At 36.5% G+C, this 24,855-nt stretch overlaps 8 protein-coding genes across 8 annotated transcripts; 4 read left to right on the top strand and 4 right to left on the bottom strand. All coding sequences in view use genetic code 12, as the record gives it.

Annotated features, from left to right (window-relative positions):
- Positions 1-1,275: 1,275 nt before the first annotated feature.
- POL5 (DNA-directed DNA polymerase) lies at positions 1,276-4,362 on the bottom strand (the record flags this gene model as incomplete). Its single annotated transcript, XM_049407069.1, has 1 exon — positions 1,276-4,362. One exon carries the CDS (start codon positions 4,360-4,362, stop codon positions 1,276-1,278), a length of 3,087 nt encoding a protein of 1,028 aa, XP_049266297.1.
- Positions 4,363-4,773: 411 nt separating this feature from the next.
- On the bottom strand, positions 4,774-5,886 carry ADO1 (adenosine kinase; the record flags this gene model as incomplete). The annotated part of the gene is made up of 1 exon (XM_049407080.1): positions 4,774-5,886. The coding sequence occupies one exon, from the start codon at positions 5,884-5,886 to the stop codon at positions 4,774-4,776; it is 1,113 nt and encodes a 370-aa protein (XP_049266298.1).
- Positions 5,887-6,711: 825 nt separating this feature from the next.
- J8A68_000323 (pantothenate kinase) lies at positions 6,712-8,187 on the bottom strand (the record flags this gene model as incomplete). Its single annotated transcript, XM_049407091.1, has 1 exon — positions 6,712-8,187. One exon carries the CDS (start codon positions 8,185-8,187, stop codon positions 6,712-6,714), a length of 1,476 nt encoding a protein of 491 aa, XP_049266299.1.
- A 1,520-nt stretch (positions 8,188-9,707) lies between these two features.
- Positions 9,708-10,391, top strand: PEX11 (Pex11p; the record flags this gene model as incomplete). The annotated part of the gene is made up of 1 exon (XM_049407102.1): positions 9,708-10,391. One exon carries the CDS (start codon positions 9,708-9,710, stop codon positions 10,389-10,391), a length of 684 nt encoding a protein of 227 aa, XP_049266300.1.
- Positions 10,392-11,294: 903 nt separating this feature from the next.
- On the top strand, positions 11,295-13,229 carry NOP8 (Nop8p; the record flags this gene model as incomplete). The annotated part of the gene is made up of 1 exon (XM_049407113.1): positions 11,295-13,229. One exon carries the CDS (start codon positions 11,295-11,297, stop codon positions 13,227-13,229), a length of 1,935 nt encoding a protein of 644 aa, XP_049266301.1.
- A 112-nt stretch (positions 13,230-13,341) lies between these two features.
- Positions 13,342-14,745, top strand: J8A68_000326 (dolichyl-P-Man:Man(5)GlcNAc(2)-PP-dolichol alpha-1,3-mannosyltransferase; the record flags this gene model as incomplete). The annotated part of the gene is made up of 2 exons (XM_049407124.1): positions 13,342-13,964; positions 14,334-14,745. 2 exons carry the CDS (start codon positions 13,342-13,344, stop codon positions 14,743-14,745), a joined length of 1,035 nt encoding a protein of 344 aa, XP_049266302.1.
- Positions 14,746-14,917: 172 nt separating this feature from the next.
- Positions 14,918-17,161, bottom strand: FLO8 (Flo8p; the record flags this gene model as incomplete). The annotated part of the gene is made up of 1 exon (XM_049407136.1): positions 14,918-17,161. The coding sequence occupies one exon, from the start codon at positions 17,159-17,161 to the stop codon at positions 14,918-14,920; it is 2,244 nt and encodes a 747-aa protein (XP_049266303.1).
- A 6,250-nt stretch (positions 17,162-23,411) lies between these two features.
- Positions 23,412-24,845, top strand: J8A68_000328 (aspartate/glutamate transporter; the record flags this gene model as incomplete). The annotated part of the gene is made up of 1 exon (XM_049407147.1): positions 23,412-24,845. One exon carries the CDS (start codon positions 23,412-23,414, stop codon positions 24,843-24,845), a length of 1,434 nt encoding a protein of 477 aa, XP_049266304.1.
- Positions 24,846-24,855: the final 10 nt, after the last annotated feature.

The raw sequence follows: 24,855 nt of genomic DNA on the forward strand, positions 1-24,855 counted from the left end.
TTGGAGGAGGGTCGAAAATTAGCCGCCCACAGAAATTCCTGTTTGTAAACTTCGATTTGTAACATTGCAACCACAAAGAGATAGTAACACAAGCAGAAACTTGTCAGTATGAATCTAAATCAAAGGACAAATATAGGAGAAGGAGCAGATTGAGGGGTTTGGAATATCATGAACAGGTTTCCGGGGCCATTTGTTGTATTTGACGAAGAGTTGTATTTCACGCCAAATCATCAATTCCCTTTGTAAACTTGCGTTCGTAAATATCATAACCACAAAATCGAAGTCAAGCCCAGATTTCAATCTCCCATAAAATTATACACGCTGGCCATGGCATTCCCTGAATCACGTATAACGTTGCTCATAGCTTATGTTGCAATATCAAAGCTTTCATCGTTAGTTGAATCCCTTGTAGATACATATATCAGGAAATTTTCATAATGGGGTCAAATCTTCAGTACTTTCTTAGTAAATGTATATATATCATTAAAAATACGATGCTATAAACCAATGGATATACACTCCCTTGACTATACCTACCAGGAGGGTCGATTTGACGTCAAATTAGATTACGGTCACATGACATATAGCACATGACTTTAGCGTGACTTTCACGTGACGTGCCGTGGTCGGTCAATTCGTTAAGAGTTCTTACTTCACTTGGGGGGGAATTTGGCGTAGTTAGTTAGACTTTTTACCGAAATTTTTTTCGTTTTTTTTTGCAAAGTTGGGGTACCGAGTTCGACTTGGATGATGGTTTATTTCAGATAATGTTTGTGAAATAACATAAAAGCATTTAAACACCCCTTATTTCAATCCAAGAGTGTTTAATCTTTCCCTTAAGCTTTTTTCTGAGTTCTCATTGGTTTTCTTAAAGTAAGCTTAGTTATTGGTGAAGAAAAACAATACTTGCACAGTGATTACCACGACAACCTACAGAATTCAGTTATCATCCGTCGGATTCTCTTAGGGAACCTATTTATTAAAACGAAGTTGTATTCGCGACTCAGGTAATAATCCCAAGTTGTTTGTAAACATGCATACGGATAGCAATTGGCTAAAATTTTGGGTTCAATCTAGAGAAGGATTTGTATCTCATGTTGAGTGTGTTGTGTCTACAATGCTATGCTGTTCAAACTAACTACCAAGGCTCTCCTTCTCAGAAGTAATGTGGAACTTGAGAAACCATGGTTTTCGGTAAGTAAAAGTTTGAACCTGCGTGCATGCTACTGAAGTGCAGTTGATTGATTTAAAATACGCTTTTATCTATAAAAGATTCTATTTCTTTGAGTTTATCCAGTTGATAAAGTCAAAGAATAACGATGGCTGTAATTTACTCTTTGGATCCAATGCCCATTCCTTTAACGAGTCGGTATAAATATTAAGAATTCTTTCCAATGCGTCAGGCTGAATGTTGACTATATTTTTAGCAAGGATGATACAACTTTGATTATAACTTGCAGTTACAGCTTGGTTCGATGATTTTGTTTCATTTGCTTGCTTTTGAAGGGACTTAATCAAGCTGATTAAGGAATTGATATAAACATCTTTTGCTTCCTTTGTGGGGAAAAATAAATCGAGCTCCTCATTTGTAACCATTGTCCTACTGATTCTTGTCTTTAATAGTTTATGAGCTTTTGTTCCAACATTCTTATCCAATGTTAAGTTAATTAACTTAATCAAAGGTTCAATGAGACTCAAATTATAGTGCGAGTTTGGTTGTTTCTTAACAAATGTGTCAAGTAAATCCAATATTCTATTCTTGAAAAAGATCATCTGTTCTTTGGCTTGTAAGACTTCGGTTTTTCTCTTGTTTCCAGTCTGTATACTGCTTAAAGCATCTTGCCTATCTTTAAAGATTTTTGACAATTGATCGTCCATAGCCAACATTTCCTCGTCATCCATAGAGTCGGATTCAAAACTGTCGTCGTCAGAGGAAGAATCCAATTCGTCAAACTTAACCTCCCCTGATTCTGAAGTGGGGATCCCCAACGCCTTTGCTAGTTTCAAATTGGTTTCTTTGTCCAATTCAGCAAGGTCGTCATCCTCATCTTCATCTGAGTCAGATTCACTGGATGCTTCCTCATCTTCATCGTTTGAGGCATTTTCTGATTCCTTGGTTTCTTCGTCTTCTTCCTCTTCTCCATCGTGATCTTCATCTACAAATTCATCTTCACCCTCGAATAATTTTTGTTGACCCTCCTTATTTTCCTTTGCCACAAGTACATCTAATAACAATTTCAAACTCTCATCATTTAATCTCAATTTCCCTTCTTCATCCTTGCCACATAAGAAATGCTCCCAAACAATACTAGAAAGCTTCTTCAAAAGAGAAGATTTTCTAGATACAAAACTCAATATAACTTCAGTTAAAACCATTCCAGAATCCACTTCTTCATTTCCGTCTTCTTGATTAAATTGATTTTCAAAGCATAATTTCAATTCATTGATTACTTGAATTGTTTCTTCATCCTCCATATACAATTGAATCAACACCATTGAAAATAACAATTCAAAGCAATATAATTGCTCCTTCCTCGTTTTGCTCTTAGTTTTCAATTCAATGAGAGTTTTCAAGGTATCAACAGTATCATTCTTGATATCGAGCAACTCTTGATCAAATTCAAGCAAGCAATCAAATAGCTTTTCACATTCTTGGATCTTTTGGAAACAATAAGTGGACCATGCATTACCATCCATTGGTCTTTTCTTGGAGATAATTTCTGCTAGAATTGAATTTAATCTTTCTTGACAAATATCTCTGATGTTTGAAGAAACCGTGGACTTGAAAAATGCGTGACGGATTAACAATTCAAGAATTTCATCCATCATGATTGAGTCTGCAATTTGTCTATTATGCCTGATAAGATAGAGAATTCTATCAAGACACCATTTTAATATGTTATCATTGGATCTTTTAAAGCTGGCTGAATTATCATCGGGAGAATCCTGAGATTTCAAAGCAGTGTTGAATTCATTAATCAATATTTTAATGAGACATGAGGCAAGTTCTACATCTTGTGTCTTTCCGGGAATTGAGAGCAAACCTTCAACAGTATGAGACTTTGTCACGAGATCAAAATTCCAACATCCTCCTTTGGATTCATCGAGAAGGCATCTGAAAACAACTGGTACAATTTGTGGCTTTGCTTCAGCCACTTTAATGATCTTTTGTAAAGTTAAGACAGAAATCCTATTAAGAAATCTATTAGCTTGACTACTTTGGTTAATTAAGCATCTCATCAAATTTGGCGTGAATAAATGTTCCATGGCATCAACATCATCTAAGGATGATAAAAATTTCTGAAATATCTCGAAGCCCCAGTATTTCCTTTCATGAGAGGATTTCTCGGAAAACAATGATTCATCAACTGCAATCTTGAAAAATTCTTTAACTTGAATAAAATATTTATCATCTTGCGTTTGAGACTTTTTGTTGGCGACGTTCTTGGATGACTTTTTCCTCTTCTTACTATCGGCTACTGAAACGTCTTCGGTGTTGTCGTCATCGTCATCACGGTAAAGCTCATTAAATTTTGAAATCAAAATATCCCAAACAAATGGAAGCCTGGAACTCCAACTACCTTTTTGTTTCTTATTTCCTTTGGTTTTCTTGTCGTCTTCTTCCTGTTGATCTTCCACTACTTCGACATCCCTGAGAACTTTCGTAATGGTAGCTAAGTTTCCTTTGAATAATGGATCACCATTTTTCCAATTTGGTTTCGTATTAGTCATTTTGGAAACTACTCGATCTCGAACTTCTTTGTCAATCGAGAGATAAATTGAAAGTCCTTCCGTCGATAAATTCAATCCAACGTCGTTGACACTTTGCAAGATCTTTAAGGCAGTTTCGTCACTCATTAATTCCTTCTGCTTTAATTGGGTAATAAATTGGAGTATTGTGAAAAATGTAGTCTCTCTTAACCAAGATTTCTGTACAGCCAACAGAGTAAGCATATCAATAAATTCTGCATATATGCTGGTGTCGACTTTTTCATATAATATCCCGGAATTGAGCAAACATTGTAACCCAAATAATCTCCCAAATAAAACAGCTCTTTCTTCTTTTCCTTTCATGTTTGATTTGATACCAGTTACTTCCAATAATAACTCTAAATATTTCTGGATTGTAAGTTGCTCTTTTTCGATTAATTCTCGGATAACTTCTGTTAAGGCAATGCTAAACCCATATCTTGCATTTTGTCTAGTTGTGATCAATCCTTTGGTTAATCTGTTTAAGGCATATGTCCACTCTTCTTCATTGTTGACAGTATTAAGTTCATCAATAAGTTGGGTGGCAGCAGTAAGTCTCTCCTGCGGAACTTCTGATGCTAACCTATAGTAATGATCTCTCAGAACAGACATCTTATATATCTCTCCTAGTGGTTCTGGTTGTGGGGGAGAAAGTTGTTTATTGAGAGATTGAATTTTTCAAGTTGTTTTTTTTCTTCAACGACGATGCTCATCTCGAATGAGTCTCGAAAATATCCTCGTAAACAGAAAGACTAAGGTTAGATTCAAAAATATGTTGAAATTTTTATTTTAACTACTAATAATACTTATTTAAAATATCTAATTATTATCTAGAATGTTTTGATAACCCTCTTCTCTTTGTCCAGTTCAAGCTTGTTAAAAAAGAACAAAAACCAAGAAATAAATCTCGTGTATAAGAATCCCATGTTGAAATGACTATGAATATGCAGAAATGAAAGTAAAATAAAAACAAATGAACATCAATCTGGAACCGGGAAAAGAGATACCCACAAGTTAGCACTCCTAGTTAGCAGTGTAGGTTTGCTTTGGGAATGGGAAAGTAGGACCGACTTGCTGAATAGACAATCTAGCAGCCCAATGACCAACATCAATAGACTCAGCTACAGCCTTACCTTCAACCAATGAAGCAACAAATCCAGCAGCGAAAGCATCACCAGCACCATTGGTGTCAACAACTTGATCAGCAGCCAATTCCTTAACTGCATATTGGTTGACTTCGTACTCTCCACTGGTAGCATCGTACTTGACAGTAATGGTTGGGTCTAAACCTTGAGTGAAAATGACAGTTCTTGGTCTAGCTGAGTTTGCTTTAGGTAACTTAGCAACAGCTTTAGCAATTTCAACAACATCGGTAGTTTCTAAACCGTGAGATTCGGCATAAGCAGCTGCTTCAGATTCATTGGCGATAACGTAATCAACGTAAGGTAAAGAAGCATCCAATGGATCCTTGAAGAATTGGGCAATGAATGGGGCAGAAAAGTTCAAAGCTAATGGCTTGTTGTTTTCAGCAGCGTGCTCACCTAATTTCTTAATAGCTTCTGGAGAAACAGTTAAATGGAATCCACCAATGTAGTAATGAGTGGCATTTTCAACTAATTTCCAGTTTTCTGGTTTTTCCAAATGAGTTGGTTTGAAATGGTTAGCAGCTGCTAAGTCGGTGACTAACGATCTGTGGGCACCATAAATCAAAGCAGCACATTTACCAGTGGCAATGTCATCTTGGACTTGATATTCAGTTCTTAAACCATATTGAGCATTCGCTTGGTGTAATTTTTCAGCATAAACATCTTTACCAACGGAACCGAAATAAACGACAGAGTTTGGAGGTAAGATATATTGAGCACCTCTGGCGGTGTTTTGTGCTGCACCACCGGCAACAAGAACCAAGTCATCTCTCTTTAATAATTCACCGTAGATTGGCATATGTTTTTCTTCAGCTAAGATGGCATCGTTATCTTTCAAGTCGTATTTCTTTAAGTATTCTTGATCGACATTGGCTTGTAAATCCAATAATGGGTTACCTAAACAGACTAATGGGTAGGACATGGTGCTATATAATCTTGATTTCAAAGAACGAGTTAATAAAGATGGTATTAAAGATCTGGTTAAAATCATGATTTCCCAAAAATTTTATTCAATCGGAAAATCTGAAAAGTTTTTTTGTTGGTTAAAATGAATGTGAAAATCTGAACGGTTTTTACAGGTTGGGAGTTTTGCAGGTTGAAGATGGAAGATCTCAAAATGCAGGTTAGATCAATCTTGGGAAGATACAAAGTGTTTGATAGCAAATTAATAATAAAAATAGGAAGCAGTTAGTAATATTCTATTGGTTAAAGTGAGTTCGGAGTGGGAATATGCATAATTAAGTGATTTGCGTGACATCACAATTTGAATAAAAGTCCCCCGGCAAATTTTAATTTCGGCTGCTATGCAAACATTGCCATGCTAACATATCTGAACATCTATGTATGTATGGATGTTTCAGAATCGTTTGATCTCGGGTATGTTCTAGAGGTGATAAGAGTGACGAATAGGTGTTCGATATACCATAACTCATATTTCGCTCAACAATAGGAACCTTCTACAAACGGTGAGTTCCTTCCAGAATTAATATTTCCCTGAGTAGACAAACTGAATATATCGTCGATTAATTGTCTATATTTTGGTATAAATTCTATAAAAGATTTGTATTCCAAAATACAAAGACGGAATCAAAAATTATATGAAACATGAAATAAATAGATATTAACTCAAATAAATAAGTAAAATATGAATGAACTATAATAAATAATTTATATAAAATAAATAAATAAAAGAATTGAAAAATGGAAATTTCAAACTTAATATAGAACCTTCTCCCATTCCCAGCCAAGAAGTCCATACTTCTTGTTCTAAATGGGGTCTTGTCTATCTTGTGTATTCTTTTTTTTATAATTATGTTTATGATTTCTTTACTGCAGGCCCCATTACAAATGCTCCCACACTTCCCAAATAACCTTCATGCCTTAAGAAATAACTTTGCATATCACCCTTTGACCAGAAATTGACTGCATAACTTAATGTGTGAATAGTTTGCATATGACCAGATATATAACTTCCACCAAAATATACTCGTTTCAATCCAAATCTTAATGCTTGTAAATAGGCAATTTGACCAATATTATTAGATATAGAAAATAATAAAGATCTTGCAATATCTTCTGGTCTAAATTGTGCCAATTTTTCAGCTGGTGTCATTGGTTTATTATTGAATCTTAATGTTTTAAATACTTTTGCAAATGAAGAAGCAATATTATGAGCTTTAAGTCCAATTTTATTATAATTGGTACCATATATATCCCCAACTAATAAATCTATATTCTCATTATTTCCTCGTTCTGCCATTTCTAACATTTCACTATAATCTTTAGCATCGGTTAAAAGAGATAATAAACCCCATAATGTCCCACCTCCAAGAGTACTACCACCAATTCTTTGAAAATCTTCAGGTCCAGGTCCAGTTACTTTGATCATACTTACACCACTACCAATATTGACTAACAAATAAGGATATATTTCTTCGTTTGAAGTTAATGAATTCGAAATGAATTTGATTTTATCATCAATTAAATCATATGTGAATATTTCATTAGGTATTTTAGTGATTAACCAATCTAATCCTCTAATTAAACATTCCATTTCATCTTTAGCAATAATTTTCATGGGTAATTTATATTTTTTAAATTTTTTAGTCATTAAATTATAAAATTTATGAGCTCCTCCACCAGTTGCCATAATATATGTAATTGGTGGATTTTCTGTATCATCAAAGGATTTTTGAACTAATTTAATTATAAATTTTAACGCTTCTTGTTTGAAATTTGTTGTTTGGAAATCACGGAAATGTAATTTTCCACCTCCACCACCTTCTAGTTGTGAGGTTGGAGATCTGGAGAAATAAACTAACTTTGTAAGTGTTCCTCCTATATCTATAGACATATGAATTATTTCCGAATTGTGCTGAGGAAGATTAATATTGTTTTTGCTTGAAACATCTTCATCGGTGGGTTGAGGTGGTTTGATATGTGCTAATTGATTTGAATGTTGTAACGTGATATTGTTGTTGCTCCTAATATTAGACTTCATTTCAACCGATTCCTTTGTTCCGTCATCAATATCAGTGTCTTCTTCTTCTGAAGATGACGAACAGGAAGAATTAGTAGTTGTTGAGGATGGAGATGCAGAAGAAGACGTATTGTTTGCGTCACTAATCATATTATTATCCTTTAATAGATCATCATTAGCGATATAAGCTCCGGAACAATCTATTCTAATAGTACCAGGATCAACATCTTCAAAGTTAAGTTCATCTTTAGCAATACTTAGTCTACGAACTGGTAGATGGAATGAATGCTTGTGATGAGTGTGATTGGACATATTAATATGATGTGGTTGAGGTTGGGGTTGTGTATTTAGGGTATGAGGAAATACATTTGATTGACGTAAAGCTTGCATCATGAATAGTTTATAATTAGTCTATAATTTATGGTAAAATGGAAGAAAACGGAAGTAAGGGAATGAAGGGATATGGATGATCTGGATGTGTATGTATGGTTATAGGTATGGCAGAAAGCAATAACTTTAATATTAGTAATAGTTCTCTATTATTATCAAAAAAGAATTCATAAAATGAACCGTTGATATAATACTTGATAAATAAATACTTTAAATTAAATTAAATAAAAATGGGTCATAAATTTATTTAATATTTAAATTTATTGAGAAGCAGATCGTTTAAAGTAAAAAAAAAAATTTTGAACCGGAATAAATGTCGTATAAGAATTAAAAGAAAAAAAAAAAGCAATCTCGTTGGAAGAAAAGAAAAAAGTCCGAGGAACTTTTTCTATCTTTTCTGTCTTTTTTCAACCCAACGGATATTTTTTATTTAATTTTAAGCTCGGCATAAAATTTTTTTTAATTACAATTTTTTTACACATTTTGTTTTTTTTACCAAATGTCGTATTGTTCTTCTCACCCACTTCATCTTTGAACTATTTATTTACTACGACATTTTACTGTCGCTGTTTTTGGGTCATTCTGTAAATTTCGATGTTGTAGTGAAATTGTTGGTTGAATTCTTCTGTATATACAGGATTCAGTTTATGAGAAGAATATGTTGGGTTAAGTAGCATTTTTAATAGAATTTTCATACAACCCATTTGTATAATAATACGTAAAAATGTTCCAAATAAATTTATAGTTTTTCGGAGATTTGTTTCGGAGTTGATCTTAGAAATTTCTTAGCGAATGAATGTTTTCTATTTAATTGAAGAAACTGGTTAAAAAAAATCACTCAGAAAATAAGGGAGCCGCTTACTTCCTTATTTCCGTGGGAAAAACCAAAAATTTTCTGGGGTACGATGAAAAGGGTTACACTGGCGCACCAATTATCATTGGAGCAATAAATTTATAAATATCATTGTTCATAATGACGATTTCCAGCTTAACCGACCAACCAAAAAGGAAAAACGTCATTTCTCCTTAACATCTATTGGTACTGCCCCGCTAGAAATGGTTACTATTCCCATGGAGGTTTTACATACAAATGGAAATCCAAATATTCCTTTGTAAAGCACCCGGGGCATCTCCTTCTACTTAATACTATGAATGGTAGTACGACCTACAAGTACATGTATGTAACTAACCGGGGTTTTGTGTTTTAATGGTCTTGTGGATTATATATATCCTGTATATAAAACAAAATTATCTTATGATCTCCTTGGATATACCCTCCCCCACTTTTTCGGTGGGTTTCTAACAAATTTTTTCAGAGACACCAGCCATAAACCGTTTCTTTTCTTTCTAAGACATATAGCTTTTTTTTGGCCTGTTGCTGTTGTTTGTTGTTGTTCTTCCATCCTTCCTTTACTTAGTTTAATCAATATATCCGAGTCAATATGGTTGTCGATTGTCTTATCTATCATCCTACTTTAACCAAAGTAATTAACTTCTTAGAATCTTCTGCTCATAGAGAAAAATCATTAAGATTATTTGCTTATTTATCCAGATTCTTAAGTTATTATTGTTATAAGAAAGGTTATCCAAAAGCAACTGTTGATTTATGGAATGGTTTAAAACAACATTTGTCTTTAATTAGAAAGGCAATGAGATTCTTAAAACCTTTAAGCCATTTACAAACTGCTTCAAAGACTTATGATAACAAATTATTAGATCCATTTGTACAAACTACAAGTATTTTGAGAAGTTTATTCTATGCTGGATATTTAACTTTTGATGGTTTGATTTTATTAAAAATGTTAGGTATTATAGATAAAAAGAAATACCCAAATATGGCCAAGAATGCCAGTAAATTTTGGTTATTAGGTTTAGCTGCTGGTATTCTTAATTCATTAAGAATTATTCAATGCTATAGAAACACAACTGCAGATGAAGATGAAAAGAAACAAGCTAATGCTGCTAAATTACATCAAGCTAGAAGAAAATTAGTTTGGGACTTGTTGGATGCCTTCGTTGCTGCTAATACCTTGGGAGTCTTACATTTCACTGAAGGTGATATTGGTTTTGCTGGTGTAATTACTTCCATATTAGGATTACAAGATATGTGGCGTGCAACGAAATAAAAAGTTTTCATCAATTAGTAGATAGCTTTTTTTGTTCTTGTTCATTACCATTTAGAAACCCAATCCAATAGTATTTCATTATTATCTGTTTTAGCTCTTGTTGTAAAATCTCTGTATGTTCATTTGATTCAATTAATCTCAGTAAATTTGGTATATCTTGTGATAGATTTATTGGTATTGAAATTGTTGATGCCGTGGCTTCGGGATTTTTCATGTGAACATAAGAGTTATATAACTCATTCCATTTAGTGTTTATTAATTCATCTATATCTGCGTTGTTCCTACCAGTATTCACACTCATTCTTTCTAGAGAATTGGCTTTGTTATTTGCTCTGTTAAGTGTAGAAATTATTTGTTCTAAAATCCGTATGGACTCAAACTTTCATTTGTTCAAGGAAATCACTTTTCCCGTGCTAGAAGATTCGGATTGTTTATCCTTCCGTTCTTTCGTTACCAATCAGCTACTTAAACAATTCGTATGGAAAACTTATAAATATAATGAATTGACATGCTTTGTGTTCTCTAAGCCATAGCTTAGAGTACTTTCATGAGTCCACATCGGAAAGCAATGAATCAATACGGATCTTCTCAATTGCGGTATTAGTGAAAATTTTACAAAAAATGTACTGTTCTGCAGTTCCCATAAGCGCCACTACTGGTTCTTACCAAATTTTCAAACAGAACGACAATTTTACTTTAATAAGGATCGCTGTGTTTTGTAGTAGGAAGACTTTGTCAAGATACTGGTATTTTATGTCCTTTACCTTACCAATTTTTGGGCCGAGCCCCAGGCTTACCGTGGAACCCAATTCGCAGTAAAAAAAAATTAATTATCAAACTCATCTCTTAATTTTTCTACGTAACTTTTTAACACCATCTACCAATCCAAATAATCCATCAACAATGTCACAATCATCCAGTGACTTAAGGATACATATTGGGAATATCTCACCAAAATTACAATCCAATCCAGCGTCATTAACGACACGTATTGAAAAGTTTGGAAAAATATCCTCCGACTTAGAATTTCATACCAAACCTTTGAATGATCACTACTTCGCTTATGTCACCCTTCATACTACTTCATCCGAATATGAGAAATTGAAAAATGCTCTAAATGGTATGGTATTCATGGGCAAGAAATTATCTATATCGTTAGCAAAACCATCATTTGATAATCGTCTTCAAGAAAAACCCGATTTCCAAAGATCAGAAAGATTGAAAAGAGATAAAATAAGTCAAACCAGATTAGCCAGAATTCAAGAATCAAAAGCAACATACTATACAAACAGCATTACTTCATCTTTAATTACCCCGCCTTCTTCCACTTTGACAAATGCCCAAAATTTTTCACTTTCGCAACACACTTTCAACAATACTTCTGGTAATACCAAATCCACCCCTCCCAGCACAAGGCTCCTCGGTTCCAATTCGTACGGTTCATGGACGAAACCCAAGAATAGCTTGACCCATCTTCAAAGATACGCATATACACTGGGAGGTGGAGAAATCATTCCAGGTCGTCACAGAACAGCAGAAAGATCCGCCACAGCTAAACGTCAACAGACATTGCGTATATTGATGAATGGTGAATTGAAACAAGTCAAAGGATACAAAACAAAACTATGGGGTGTAGAAAAGGACAAAACCCTGAGAGATTTGACCTGGAGATACGTGAATGGTGCATGGAAGAGTGGTGATGATCATATTATCGAAAAACGCGTTGATAAATGTGCGATTAGTGGTGTGGATGCACTCAGATATGGGAAGGAGGTTGAAAAAGTTCATGGAGAAAACGAAGAAGAGACCGATGGAATTGATGGTGGTGATGAAGAGAAGGAAATGGATAAAAATAAAATAATTTTGGCGTCGCTTTTAGATAATTTTGATTTTGATAAGCCGGTCGATGTCGACCAAGACACACTTGGTATAGATAAAGAAGATATTATAGTCGATAAGAAGGGGAGAAAGAAAGTTGTGAGATATGATTATGAAGTCGCTGGTAAATTAAATGAAGAGGGCAATGTTGATGAATCTGAGGGAACAACGATGGATAGCCACCTTGCGAACGAATTAATTCATTCCCATACCGAAACCTTACAACGTCCACAAGAAGAAGTATATTATGACGAAGATGATGAAGGAAATGACCTTGATTTGGATGACTTGGGTCAAAAGTTCACCACCGAAGCTATAAACCAACAATACAACGAAGATCATGAATTCGAAGCAGTTTCAGCGGAAAAAGATCAAGCAAGTCCCCAAATACAAGAAATCCAAGAAGAAGACGAAGATGAAGACGAGCCAATGCCAACTTTTGGAAACTCCATCACAAACAATACCGAGACTTTGCGATCATTGTTTAATCCAACTACTTCTTCATTCCTGAGCAACACCATACTGGACGAAACATCGGGTGGATTTAAACTTGCGTTATCTGATGACGACGATGATATTGATGTTTCTAAGCAGCACTTAATCGATGTTCAAAATGATATCGAGCTGGAAAAAATTATAAAACAGATCCAAAAGAAGCAAGAAATGGAGATCCAGAGAGCTAGATCTAATAGGTTTGGATTATTTTGGGCACATTTAGATTCGCCTTTCTTAGCCACACAATCTCAATTAAGTAAAATTGGTAGCGTTCATGATACCATCAAATTACCAGGTGAAGAAGTTGACCAGAAAGCCGTTGGTGATGATAATGATGATGATGAAGAAACTGCTTTTGAAAAATGGTTCTGGAGCATGAGAGGTGAAATATCTAGAGAATGTAAGAGACGTAGGCGAGATGTCTTGCGTACTATGCGTAAGAAATCTGGAAAGTTTCTGTATTAGAATAGGTGTATATTAATAGTAATTTTATAGAATCTAAATATAAACGCGAAGAATTTTTTTTCGCCAAATTAATACCGAAATTTTGAAACATCATTCTTTCAACGATACCTCTATGGCACCAAATATCAAAGGTCAAGCAATTGACCGCCCAAAATTAACATTCAGAAATGTGCTTAAAGATATCAAAGAAGGAACTGTTGCTCTTGTGGTCAATCCAAACGCAACCCGTATAGTAATCCCGCTCGTGGTTTGTTTGGCATCCATCTTGACCAAAGTTATCATTGCCAAGATTCCATACACAGAAATCGATTTTAAGACTTACATGCAACAAATTGAACTTATAAACGATGGTGAAATATTATATGAGGACATTTATGGAGATACCGGGCCAATTGTGTATCCAGCGGGATTTGTGCATATCTACCAATGGATATATTGGTTGGCCAACAATGGTGAGGATATTCCTACAGTTCAACAAGCTTTTGGATACCTTTTCGTCATAACTTTGATCCTAGTCATAGCTTCATACTCCATGTGTAATGACATACCTCCCTGGTGCTATTATTTGTTGCTATTAAGTAAGAGATTGTTTTCCATATATGTCTTGCGATTATTTAATGATTGTTGGACAACAGCATGCATGGTTGGAGTGGTTGTGATCTTGCAACAGGCCTCATACTGGTACAAAACAAGTGAATTGGCTAGTTTCTTGCTCTGTTTGGTAGCAGGTGACTTGTTCAGCGTCGCCATTTCAATTAAAATGAATGCGTTGTTATATTTACCTGCGTTTGTTATTATTGTCTATTTCCTAGTTGGTGAAAATATCCTTAAGCTCATAGTGGTACTTTTAGTCATCCCTTTCATACAACTCATGGTAGGCTGGCAATTCCTTCTTCCATTATTTAACGATGATGTTGCGAAATACATACGATGGAATTATATCAATCAAGCTTTTAATTTCAAAAGGAAGTTTTTATACGAATGGACAGTCAATTGGAGGTTCCTCTCTGAGGAGACCTTTCTTTCTGACAAATTCGCCAATTTACTTCTTGCCTTACATGTGACTATTCTCCTTGTGTTCATTTTTACGAGATTCTTTAATAGAAAGGTCGCTGGAAAATCTTTATACCACCTAATTAAAGATGGGTTCAACTACAAAAACACTATTTCAAAGACAAATATGTTTATAAACCCAAATATGGGTCCCCAGTTGATTTTGCTAGTTATGAGCACTACCAATGTTATAGGTGTCTTGTTCTCCCGCTCATTACATTACCAATTTTTGAGTTGGTATGCCTGGCAATTGCCTTTCTTGTTATTTTCCATGGGTATCAATGTATACTTTGGAGTCTTGATATGGTTTGCTCACGAATGGTGTTGGAATGTGTTTCCATCTACTAAACAGAGCTCCGGTGCTTTGATTGCTATTTTATCGATTGTTTTGGTTGGAGTCTGGGTTCAATTTTTGAAATTCAGTCCTGCAAAAGAAGAGGATAAAATCAAAAAGACTCAATAAGTTACGAATGTCTGTAGAAATTAACAATAAAATACTTATAATACAATTAAAACTAAATAAATGGGATGGATCTCTCTGCGTTTTAAAACGGCAAAGACGATCAAAACAATAAAAGAACGTAAAAGAAATGAATAACTGTACTCTAACAGCAACACTTGGTTACAAGTACCCTCTACGAATCACCACTGTTCTCGACCGTGTCAACATTACCCCAGTTGAAACCAGCTATACTATCATTCAATCCTTCTTCACCTCCATTACCTTCCCAGAATTGATTAAAGTCAAAATCGATGTCATCCAAAGCTCCTTGAGAAGGCTGGGTATTTGGATTGAAGAAATTCGAACTATTCTCACTAGTGGTTGGTCCCAATAATTCAACGTTAAATATTTGGTCTGAAGGAGCTCCTAAGGTATCATTTAACGCAGAATGAATTCCTTCCCCGGAATCTTTCTCGTTTTTGGTAGTTTCATTGATGGCTGAACCTGGATTTTCTTTCGATACTTCTTCTGTAATAGACTTCTCCTTTTTGATTATTTTACTTGCAGTGGTTTGCTTTTTTGGAGACTCGGATATCGCGCTACCTTTTCTCTTTCTCTTTGTCTCATTGGGTTCAGATACTGGTGTAAGCGGCACTCCACTATATTCTTTCTTAGGAATTCTTGGAGTATTTGAATTTCCTTTTGTCGTGATGTTGGCATTGTGATCCGGGCCGCCGACTTCGCTAGAAGGCTGCGAGACAACTGGCGTCTGTTGACCAGTTGCGACAGCAACTGATGCAGCGCTTCCCTTCCTTCCACGCTTTTGAGGTTCTTTTTTGTACTTTTTCGAAGGCATAGAAGGAGACAGCTTGTTTTTAACCAAAGGAGAATTATTCGTAGTGGAAGGCGAAGGTCTCTGGTTCGTTTGACCTCCAGCTTGTTGCTGAGCCTGAGGAGCCAAATTCATTAAATTTGTGTCTGAAGTACCGCTACTTCTTGCAATTTCCAACCTTTTCTTGTTTTGCTTTTCTAATATCATTAGTTGTATTTGATAATCTTGTAATGCATCCGTGTTAGAAGGATTCCGATGGCTTGTCGTCGTCATGTTTGGACTATTACCACTGTTTGGCAATCTAGCCTGTTGCAATCCTCCCACCTGGGCATTAAGAGGAACTTGCCCTTGTGGCCCATTCATGACTGGGGTTTGCTGTGAAAATTGCTGATTCATTTGTTGCTGGAAACCCGCACTTACTCCTTGCTGTGGCACTTGACTGAGCTTTTGAACTGGCGAATTTTTAGATGATCCTCCACGCAGAGCCAGATTACTTAATTGTTGTTGTTGACCAGCCGCAACCTGTTGACGTAGGTTGTTCATTTGAGTCTGAGCGTGCTGTTGAATTCTCGTCTTCTGCGGTTGTTGCTGCAGTTGCTGTTGTTGTCTAGCTTGCTCTTGAAGGAATAGCTGTTGTTGAATATTTAGATTAGGGGCCCCGGTTGCCAACTGCTGCTGAGTGTCTAAATTCATAGGAATTGCTTGTTGTTGTTGCTGTTGCGAAAGCGAATCTCGTTTCATCATCATCATAATCCTCTGCTGATCAACCACATGTGTATTTGGATGGTTCGCTAGCTGTTGCTGTTGACTTGCAAGTTGAATGTTTACCGGCGGCAGGAACTGCTGACCAATCTGTTGTTGAAGGTGGAGAGGACGCTGTTGAGGAGCACTAGGAGGTACAGCCATTGCTGTTGAAGGAACAACGGGGGGTTGTTGTTGAGCAAGTAACGTAGAAGCTGAAAGATTTGCACCTGGTAGTGACATCGCCAATTCTTGTTGTTGCTGCCTTTGCTTTAAAAGTTGCATTTGATGATATTGTTGCGCATAGTTCAGATGTTGTTTGTTGATTTGGCTTCCTCCATTCTTAGCTTGAAATACATCCCAAAATACTTGCCACCACTCATAAAGAAATCCTTGAGATGAATCCATCGCCATGGTCAAACTGGGCAAATTATGCTCTTTCTGAAATTGTTGCACTGATAAATTATGTTGAGTTACTTGTGGTGAGTTTCGACCAGACACATTTTGATTTCCCTTTATCGATGGGACCTCTGCTTCGTTTACAAATATTCTGGCGGTACGAGGCAATCTACTTTTGACTAAGAAGTCATACACATATGCATTTAGCAACTGTTTCGCATTTGCCGCATGAGAATCTGAAACGGTAGATGACGCATCAAGGGCCACTTTATTTGGATTTGTATTAGAACCAAGCGTTGCATTCTGTGAACTTCCCATTGAATTTATAGTAAGGGAGGTTGCTGCTGGATTCTTGTTCCCAGAAGTAGTAAGTACAACACTGCCGTTGTTTGTGCTATTCGACTGTTCTCCAAATCCGCTTGGAGTTCTCTTGTTATATAAATGTGGAGTATTCTGATGGCTCATCTTTATATGATTAAATTATAGCCACTGGATGGATATATATTGTTATATGGATTGTCTTGTCTTTCGACGGGTCTCTTTAGAAAGGTCCGATTTTTCGAATTGAATAAGGCCCCAATCTCCAGAAGAAATAATTAATATATGTATTATGATTATTGACGAAGACTGGCAATTTCAAGCTTGGGTTCTAACTAATCAGCTATACGTATATCTTGCTTTTCGTTGAAAATTTAAATGTGTGTATTCAGAAAAGGATTAGCTATCATTCGAAGTGTTTTTTTTCTTGATTCCTTCGTTCTATCATTTCCAAAAAAGAAACAAAAAAAAGGCACCACCTGTACACTTTGCACATGACGTTAAAGAACTACTGAGAATCATTTAGCTTTTCTCCTTGTTCAATGTTTGGAGACCAGGGAATAAAACTAAACAACTCCCTTTGCTGATTGCTACAGAAACTTCAGAGTGGTATTATCTATTTGTAATTGATTTATTGAGTATAAATAGCTTGTCCCCTAGTTAGTGCTGATCATTTGCGGAGAAGGTTGGCCTTATTTACAATATATTCATTAGAAAATTGCTTGATAACGTCAAGATTGAAGTGTTTATCTAGCGGATAGGCTGACCACTGCCTTCTACTTTAGTATGAAGATTCTCACATCTAGAATGGTGTAGAGATAACCAATATCTTTATCCAATATGAATACAATACATTCATATTTCTTGGGCCACCTAGATACAGAAATCTACAGGTATAGGTGAACCATGGATTGACTGTCACAGTTAACCTTCATATTACGACCTCTGTTTATGAGCTTGAGTAGTTCGTAGATATATACCGAAGCTAGGTCGTTTGCGTCCGTAGATGAACCGCTGATTAGCCGCTTGTTCAGACTCATGACCACCAATAACATGGAGATACACCCAAGAAAGATCCAGTCTGTGTTGCCTGATTTATAATCGCCATATTTTGTCGCCAGAAGGGTGCAAGTGCTTCATAACGCTGCCATTTACGTTTTCGCCCTTTTCTTAATAAGAAATACTCATTGCCAACTTCATTATTCCCTTTTACAAGGAAACTGTCAAAAGCCAGTACGTATCTTATAGCAAAGACAACAAGATATTGCAGAGTCATTGATGAGAATTAAGCACTTTTCTTTCTACGAGCACGGCGATGCCTATAAAGCAAGGGATGTTCTAGATCTTAATACATTAGTGTTGCACGATTCTTTGAAAGGTGCCTAAATGTCGATGCACTAATTTTCGAATTCAAATGCTATCAGAACTGCGATTTGATGTTTTCTTTTCATTACACAGTTTGTCTGGTAACAAGACGTGTAGCCACATCAATCTGGCTCTATATTTGATAGATATTGCTTTTCAATTTCTAAACTTAAATTAACGGAGCCTTATAAGATACACCAGCGTATTTGAAATTGAGCTCTGCTTCGCTGTACTCTAGGTGCGGAACTGACCTTAAAAAGTCATTATTTGAATACCCTAAACAGCCCATTTTTTGAGATACAACTGGCAGGCTTAAGAAGTCACAATATACTAGTTATATTCCTTCCATCCATCGATCCGTCCATCCATCCATCTATGAGTTTGATTAGAGAGCAGAGTAAAATAAATACCTGGTCGTCAAGAATGGAAAATAGCCACTAGGACAATACGGTCACACGTCAGACGTGCCTTTTCCAACATTGAAGGTAATTATTACATCTCAGAACAACAGCTCGGGGAAAATGAAATACGGTGCTACCCCCGCTGGCAATAGAACTTGGCAATGTTGCGGCATCTCGGAGAAAACTCCATCAAACAAGAAACACGGATGTATGGTTTGTTAAACATTTGTCCCTCGTCCAACAATATCAATGGAAATATAACAACCCCTCATATCCAAACTCCAAATGATCAATATAAAGCCTTAAAGACGTAGGCCATGTTATACAAAGCAATGAAATTGGATGATATTCAAATCTATATCAACCCATCTCAATCCAATAGAATTAACCAAACTTTCTATCGAATCTACCAAGGCTTTTCTACTCATAATATAATTACAATTATACGAAATGGAATGCCTCGATATTAGAGTAGGTTGTAACATAGAGCATCACTGTGTGTTGATAAACGTGCCACATCTTTTCTGCTCTATAAGTCCACTTGTAAAGTAATCCCCAGAAGACCCAACCCGATGATTAGAAAATTACTAGCCAATCCAAATGGAATAATCCTATAAAGTGGCTCTCTTATTGTCAGCTATATGTCTATTTGCGTAAGGTAAGCATCTAGCGGTCAATAACACAGCGATGCAGCTCCACAGCCAGTAGAATTCACAACATTCACAGCAGGAGCTAACAGTAAAATGAACCGCAATAATTCTTAGATATTCGCATTGAATGATGTCGATGTATAATCGAGTTTTACACTACAAGGAATTACAACCTGGACCGGAGCTGCCTTTGGTATGTGTCCATTCCGGTCGACTTAAGTGATTCGTATTTGTTCCTCCACGTATACGTGTTCCGAGAATACTATTTTAAGGCTTCTCAGCGGCTACGCCTACATTGCATGTCTTATACATGTATAACTCGAGGGCCCCAATAAGCCATAAAATGGCACATGCCACAACTGACAGAATCAAAATTGTGATACAAGATGAATATTCAATAGATATCAACCAAAAAAAGGACGTTGGTCATTTCAATCGAGATCGCAATAGCAGCATGCCTCTTTGAGTACCTAATTGTTCCCTGTAATTCTGAAAACTCCGGAGACCAATCTTGGTACTAAGCTTCATATCCGCTAATTGGTGTTAGCTTGAAAACAACCTGCGCTATTAGAGGACTACGGTTTGAATATGTGTAAGAAGATAAGTCCTCTTACTAGCCTTATGAGATTGTAAGATTTAGCTGACTTCAAATAGGACAAATTCATGGATATTTATCCAGGATAACAGAAAGGTAGCGAGCAACTTCAGATATTAACAGAATGTTGCAAGTTACACGGGAACCTCTTCCACAGCTCTGCCATACCGCCAAATTCAATAAACGAAAATCTACTATCAATTCAACATAAAAAGAACTACCTAACCTATCCATACAAACTTATTTACATAAGCACCATTGTAGCTAGACAGATCTTCCTCTCTTATATTTACTACACGTCTGTTCAAGACGATTCCAACAACTCAAAAGACGGTACAATGTTGGTCATAATTAACTACTAAGCGTATATGCTACATGTATTTATGCAAAAGCCTTCGACCCAGCCAACACCATCCTCTTAAGTAAGTAAATATATAATACAAAGTTCTTTGAATCTGACGACCCAACGGGCATACTGCTATTTATTCTTTATATGACATGATTTTCTTATACTCCGGCTTTGTCCCATCGGGTCTCCAGATTTCGGTTTTGTGCAATCGGGTTTGGATTTTGTGCTACCGGCTATATTCCAAAATAGGCAATCGCCGAAAAGGAACAACCCAACCGGCCTATACTAAATCGGGCAGTTCCGCAAATGGATTTTGTGTAACAAAACAGTAATATACAGGAATGCAGTCCCGCACTTGCAAGAGTTAAAGAATTTAACAACATTTGCAGGAAGTGTGCAAAAAAATAATTTTTAAATCGCCGATTTTATATGCCGGACATGTGCGAAATTTCAACAAAATTCATTTCCTCATACTAAATTTTACGAGTCTTAGCTTTTTTTTTCTTACGGCCGTATCGGGTTTGTGGTGTGCCTTAAACCCGTCCATAAAGTTCCTGCATGTAGCTTCATCGTACGCCGGCGTCGGCTTCATCTGCTCCGTTTCCGGTGTTTATTTAGCCGGTGTTATTCCCGCTTCCATGTGATAATTCCGGTTACACAAAATAGATTTTGTGGTAGCATACTCATCATATTCCTAAATGTCGGTTTCGTGACTATTACGACACCGAAAGACCACAATAGCCCACAGATCACTTGCCACGATTAGTAAAAGCAAGGGATTAAGTTTAGGGGATAAGACGCCAAAGAACTTCTCCCGAAAAGGGTTTATTTGGTGTTAGTATTACTTAGCAAGTTTGCCCCAATTTTATATAAATTTTGTAGTTAGCTACAATAGGCGACACTCAATTCTTCTTTGCAGTGTTGTCAAACGTGTTTTACTGTTGATCTCCTGGCAAAGTTTATCTCGGCTCGATGATAGTATCCATACTTACTGGAGACATACTCAATCAATGCATATCAATTTTGCTATGAGAGGTACTCTCTCTTTGCGATACGAACCTCCCACGAACCTCACTTAATCTAAATGAGAAATAGGAAGCACCGACGGAGCTCAATATTAAGTAACGCATAGCCCACTGGAGAATAGATATATGACCAAAGTATAAAGGTTTCATAATAATCGAGTCTAATTTGGTTATATCATGCGTCTTGTGGTTAATGAAACTGTATCTGGTGTTATTAGGATTGCTATCACTCTCTCTTAGGTAGTTCGAATCCGGGAAGACAACTTCGTTATGTGCATGTTCGACCCAAATCCTTTCTTCTTTGTTGCACCTGCAGAATAGCCTTTCTTTATGTTATCTTTCACATTTGGAATCCAGCTCCGATCAAAGATTCGAGAGTCCCCTTAGGGTGAATTGTTTCCTAGCTGGTTTCATACCGCATACGTCCTATAAAATGACGATAATTATAACTTGCATGAACGTTTCCTTGAACAACCAAAATGAATGACCTCGGTCCAGTTTAGATTTTTTGTTTTCGGTGATGTATCAGAGCCAGGGGCTTCGGTATGGTTTTCAACAGCCCTGAAGCCGACAAACTTGTGGATCAAGGGTCTAGAGCCGGGCAACCCATTGTTATCTGCCTATCACGCACTTTGTGATTTGGTGATTCAGAGAGTGGTTCAACAGTTAAACGGACACTTGGAGACTGATGTACCAAGTCGAATTGTAAAATCAAACAGCTTTAAAATGCTAAATCATGAGATTTCTTCGAATGCGTGGTTCAGTGGTACATATAGCTATCTAGTTCCTCTGCTGCGACCAATGGGCACTTTTGACTATCTATGCTCTGAAGGAATCTGTCTTAGTAACTTCGGCTCCTGGAATGTTGCCTGGGATGAGTATTTCCTTTAAGATGCTTCTCGGGTACTATCAGGAAAGGTCAATTTGCAAATACATGAGCTTAAAGACTGTCATTCTGGAATTTCTATTGTATGCGAAAACGGAAATAGAGCAAGGTTGAACGCTGTAAAAGCATTAATTGCCCTACGTTTAATTGCGACTAGCGACTCCAATGACAAACTGGTCCTTCAATACTGAGGAACGCGAAGAGCTTGATTATTAATGTATTCCCAAACTCCACAGTAGAAAATGTGCATTTCCTAGCGTTTCCTGGTCACGATACTCCCATTGGCGCGAATATTCTTGGTATATAAGCAACTATGTGAATAGTAGCTCTGATGGTCATTTTCGTCTGAAATGAGATACCACTATATTGTTCAATAGATGTCTGGATTGAGGTCCGTGGAATAGCTTGCTCATATCTATTGGAATAATCATGGAAAAGTGTTTCCAATTTTAAGTGCCGTGATATAATAGATGATTTCCTCTTACGGCTGTTACAAATTGGTGAGATAGTTCGGCAATTATTCGGTATGCTTCCCAAATATAACATTATCTATGCGTTTAAAAGTCGTCATCGCAAGCGTAAGGTACTACTCTTGCTCTTTCAAATGATTTAAATGAATTGCTATTTCGTGAGCTTCTTGATATGGTAAATACAAACTATCTGTCAAATGAACGCTACTAGTTAACTGGGCTGGGAGAACCTCCCTTTCTAACTGCAACTTTTTTGCCAAAATTTTGATAAAAATATCAACCCGGAACATTGAAAACGAAGATAAGCAAGATCATTCAAAGAAAATACAAAATGCATTCTTTAAACTCCCCAAGACTGCTTCAAACATAATACCATAGGCTATAGCAGTTGAAAGACGGTGGCATTTAGGAAGACCTTTAGTTTTGATGTTAGTCTGTCCTGCAGATAGTGGCATGACTTTTGATGCTGGTCACGACTTTTTCTTTTCCTTAAAATAAATTCAATCTACAGTGTCGATTAGCACATATCAACATCAACTTGATAACCTCATGCAGTGCTAGAATTCAGATTTTACAGGCATTCGGTATATTTTCATTACTTTACTAGCATTCTTTCATTTTACAAATATAATTCATAAAGAGCTTTTTACGCAAATATGGGTAGAGCAACTATAAAGTCGGGGACAATCAATTTACTAAACACAATTATAGGGGCAGGAATCCTTGCAATGCCCTATGGTATTAAGAGCAATGGTCTCCTTTTTGGTTGCATTCTTGTTATTTGGTCATCATTAACATCAGCATTTGGCTTATATCTACAGAATAAAGTAGCCAAATACACTGATCAACGAGGAGTCGTTTCTTATTTCAGTCTATCACAATTAACCTACCCTAGTTTATCTATTTTGTTTGACTCGGCCATATCTATCAAGTGTTTCGGTGTAGGTGTTAGTTATTTAGTGGTGATTGGAGACTTAATGCCCAAGATTATGGAAAGTTTGAACGTTAAACCGGAGTCACTTTGGATGCATCGTAATGTTTGGATCACGTTGTTCATGGTAGTGATAGTAGCTCCTTTATCATTCTTAAAAAAATTGGATTCATTGAAGTATACAAGTGTTGTTGCTTTATTCTCAGTTGTTTACTTAATCTGCTTAGTAATGGAGCACTATCTTTTACGTGATGTACCAGTTGTGGATAAACACATAGATTACATTGGGCCAGTATCAGTCAAAGCTACGTTGTCATCCTTCCCGATTTTTGTATTTGCATATACGTGCCATCAAAATATGTTTGCTATTATCAATGAGTTGAAGCCATGTGACGAGGACGGCTCACAAACTAGACAATCCAACCATATAATCAGAAATGCCATATCTACTGCTTGTGTTTCCTATTTAGTTGTTGGCATTTTTGGGTACTTGACATTTGGAGATACGGTTAATGGGAATATTATTACTATGTATCCTAGGAATTCAGTGACATCATTAATTGGACGGCTTAGTATTGTCATTATGGTAAGTTTATCGTACCCATTGCAATGCCATCCGTGTAGAGGTTCAATCAATCATGTGATACACTTTTTGACAGAAGGAGTACAATCGTCGAAAATTCGTAGTTCCAGCAATACTCCATCACGCCAGAATTACACTGCTTTGAGCTCGGACATTGAAAGCTTGCATTCCATACAAAGTGATTCGTCCATAGGTGCCGATGAGTCCTTCATCTCCACTACTCCAATGGAGGGAGCCCAGGATACAGAGGGGCACGATCCTATTATTGTTCCACTAACCTCAAAGAGATTTTATATTATAACTGCAGGTATTGTCGTTTTGTCTTATCTTGTGGCCGTTACTGTTACCTCCTTGGAACACGTCTTGGCTTTCGTCGGTTCGACAGGCTCCACCTCCATTTCGTTCATACTCCCAGGATTATTTGGCTTTATGTTGATTAAGCCGTTAAACGGTGCTACAAAATTGAATTGTTTAGAGAAGTTTTGCAAGTACGGAGGGTTATTATTGAGCATTTGGGGTGTTGCTGTCATGGTTGTCTGCCTAGGGGTTACCATACTTCTTGGTGTTACACACTAAACGTTGTATT

This window comes from Hemisphaericaspora subhashii, assembly GCF_019202705.1.
Source record: "Hemisphaericaspora subhashii strain CBS 10753 chromosome Unknown scaffold9, whole genome shotgun sequence".
NCBI classification, from domain to species: domain Eukaryota; kingdom Fungi; phylum Ascomycota; class Pichiomycetes; order Serinales; family Debaryomycetaceae; genus Hemisphaericaspora; species Hemisphaericaspora subhashii.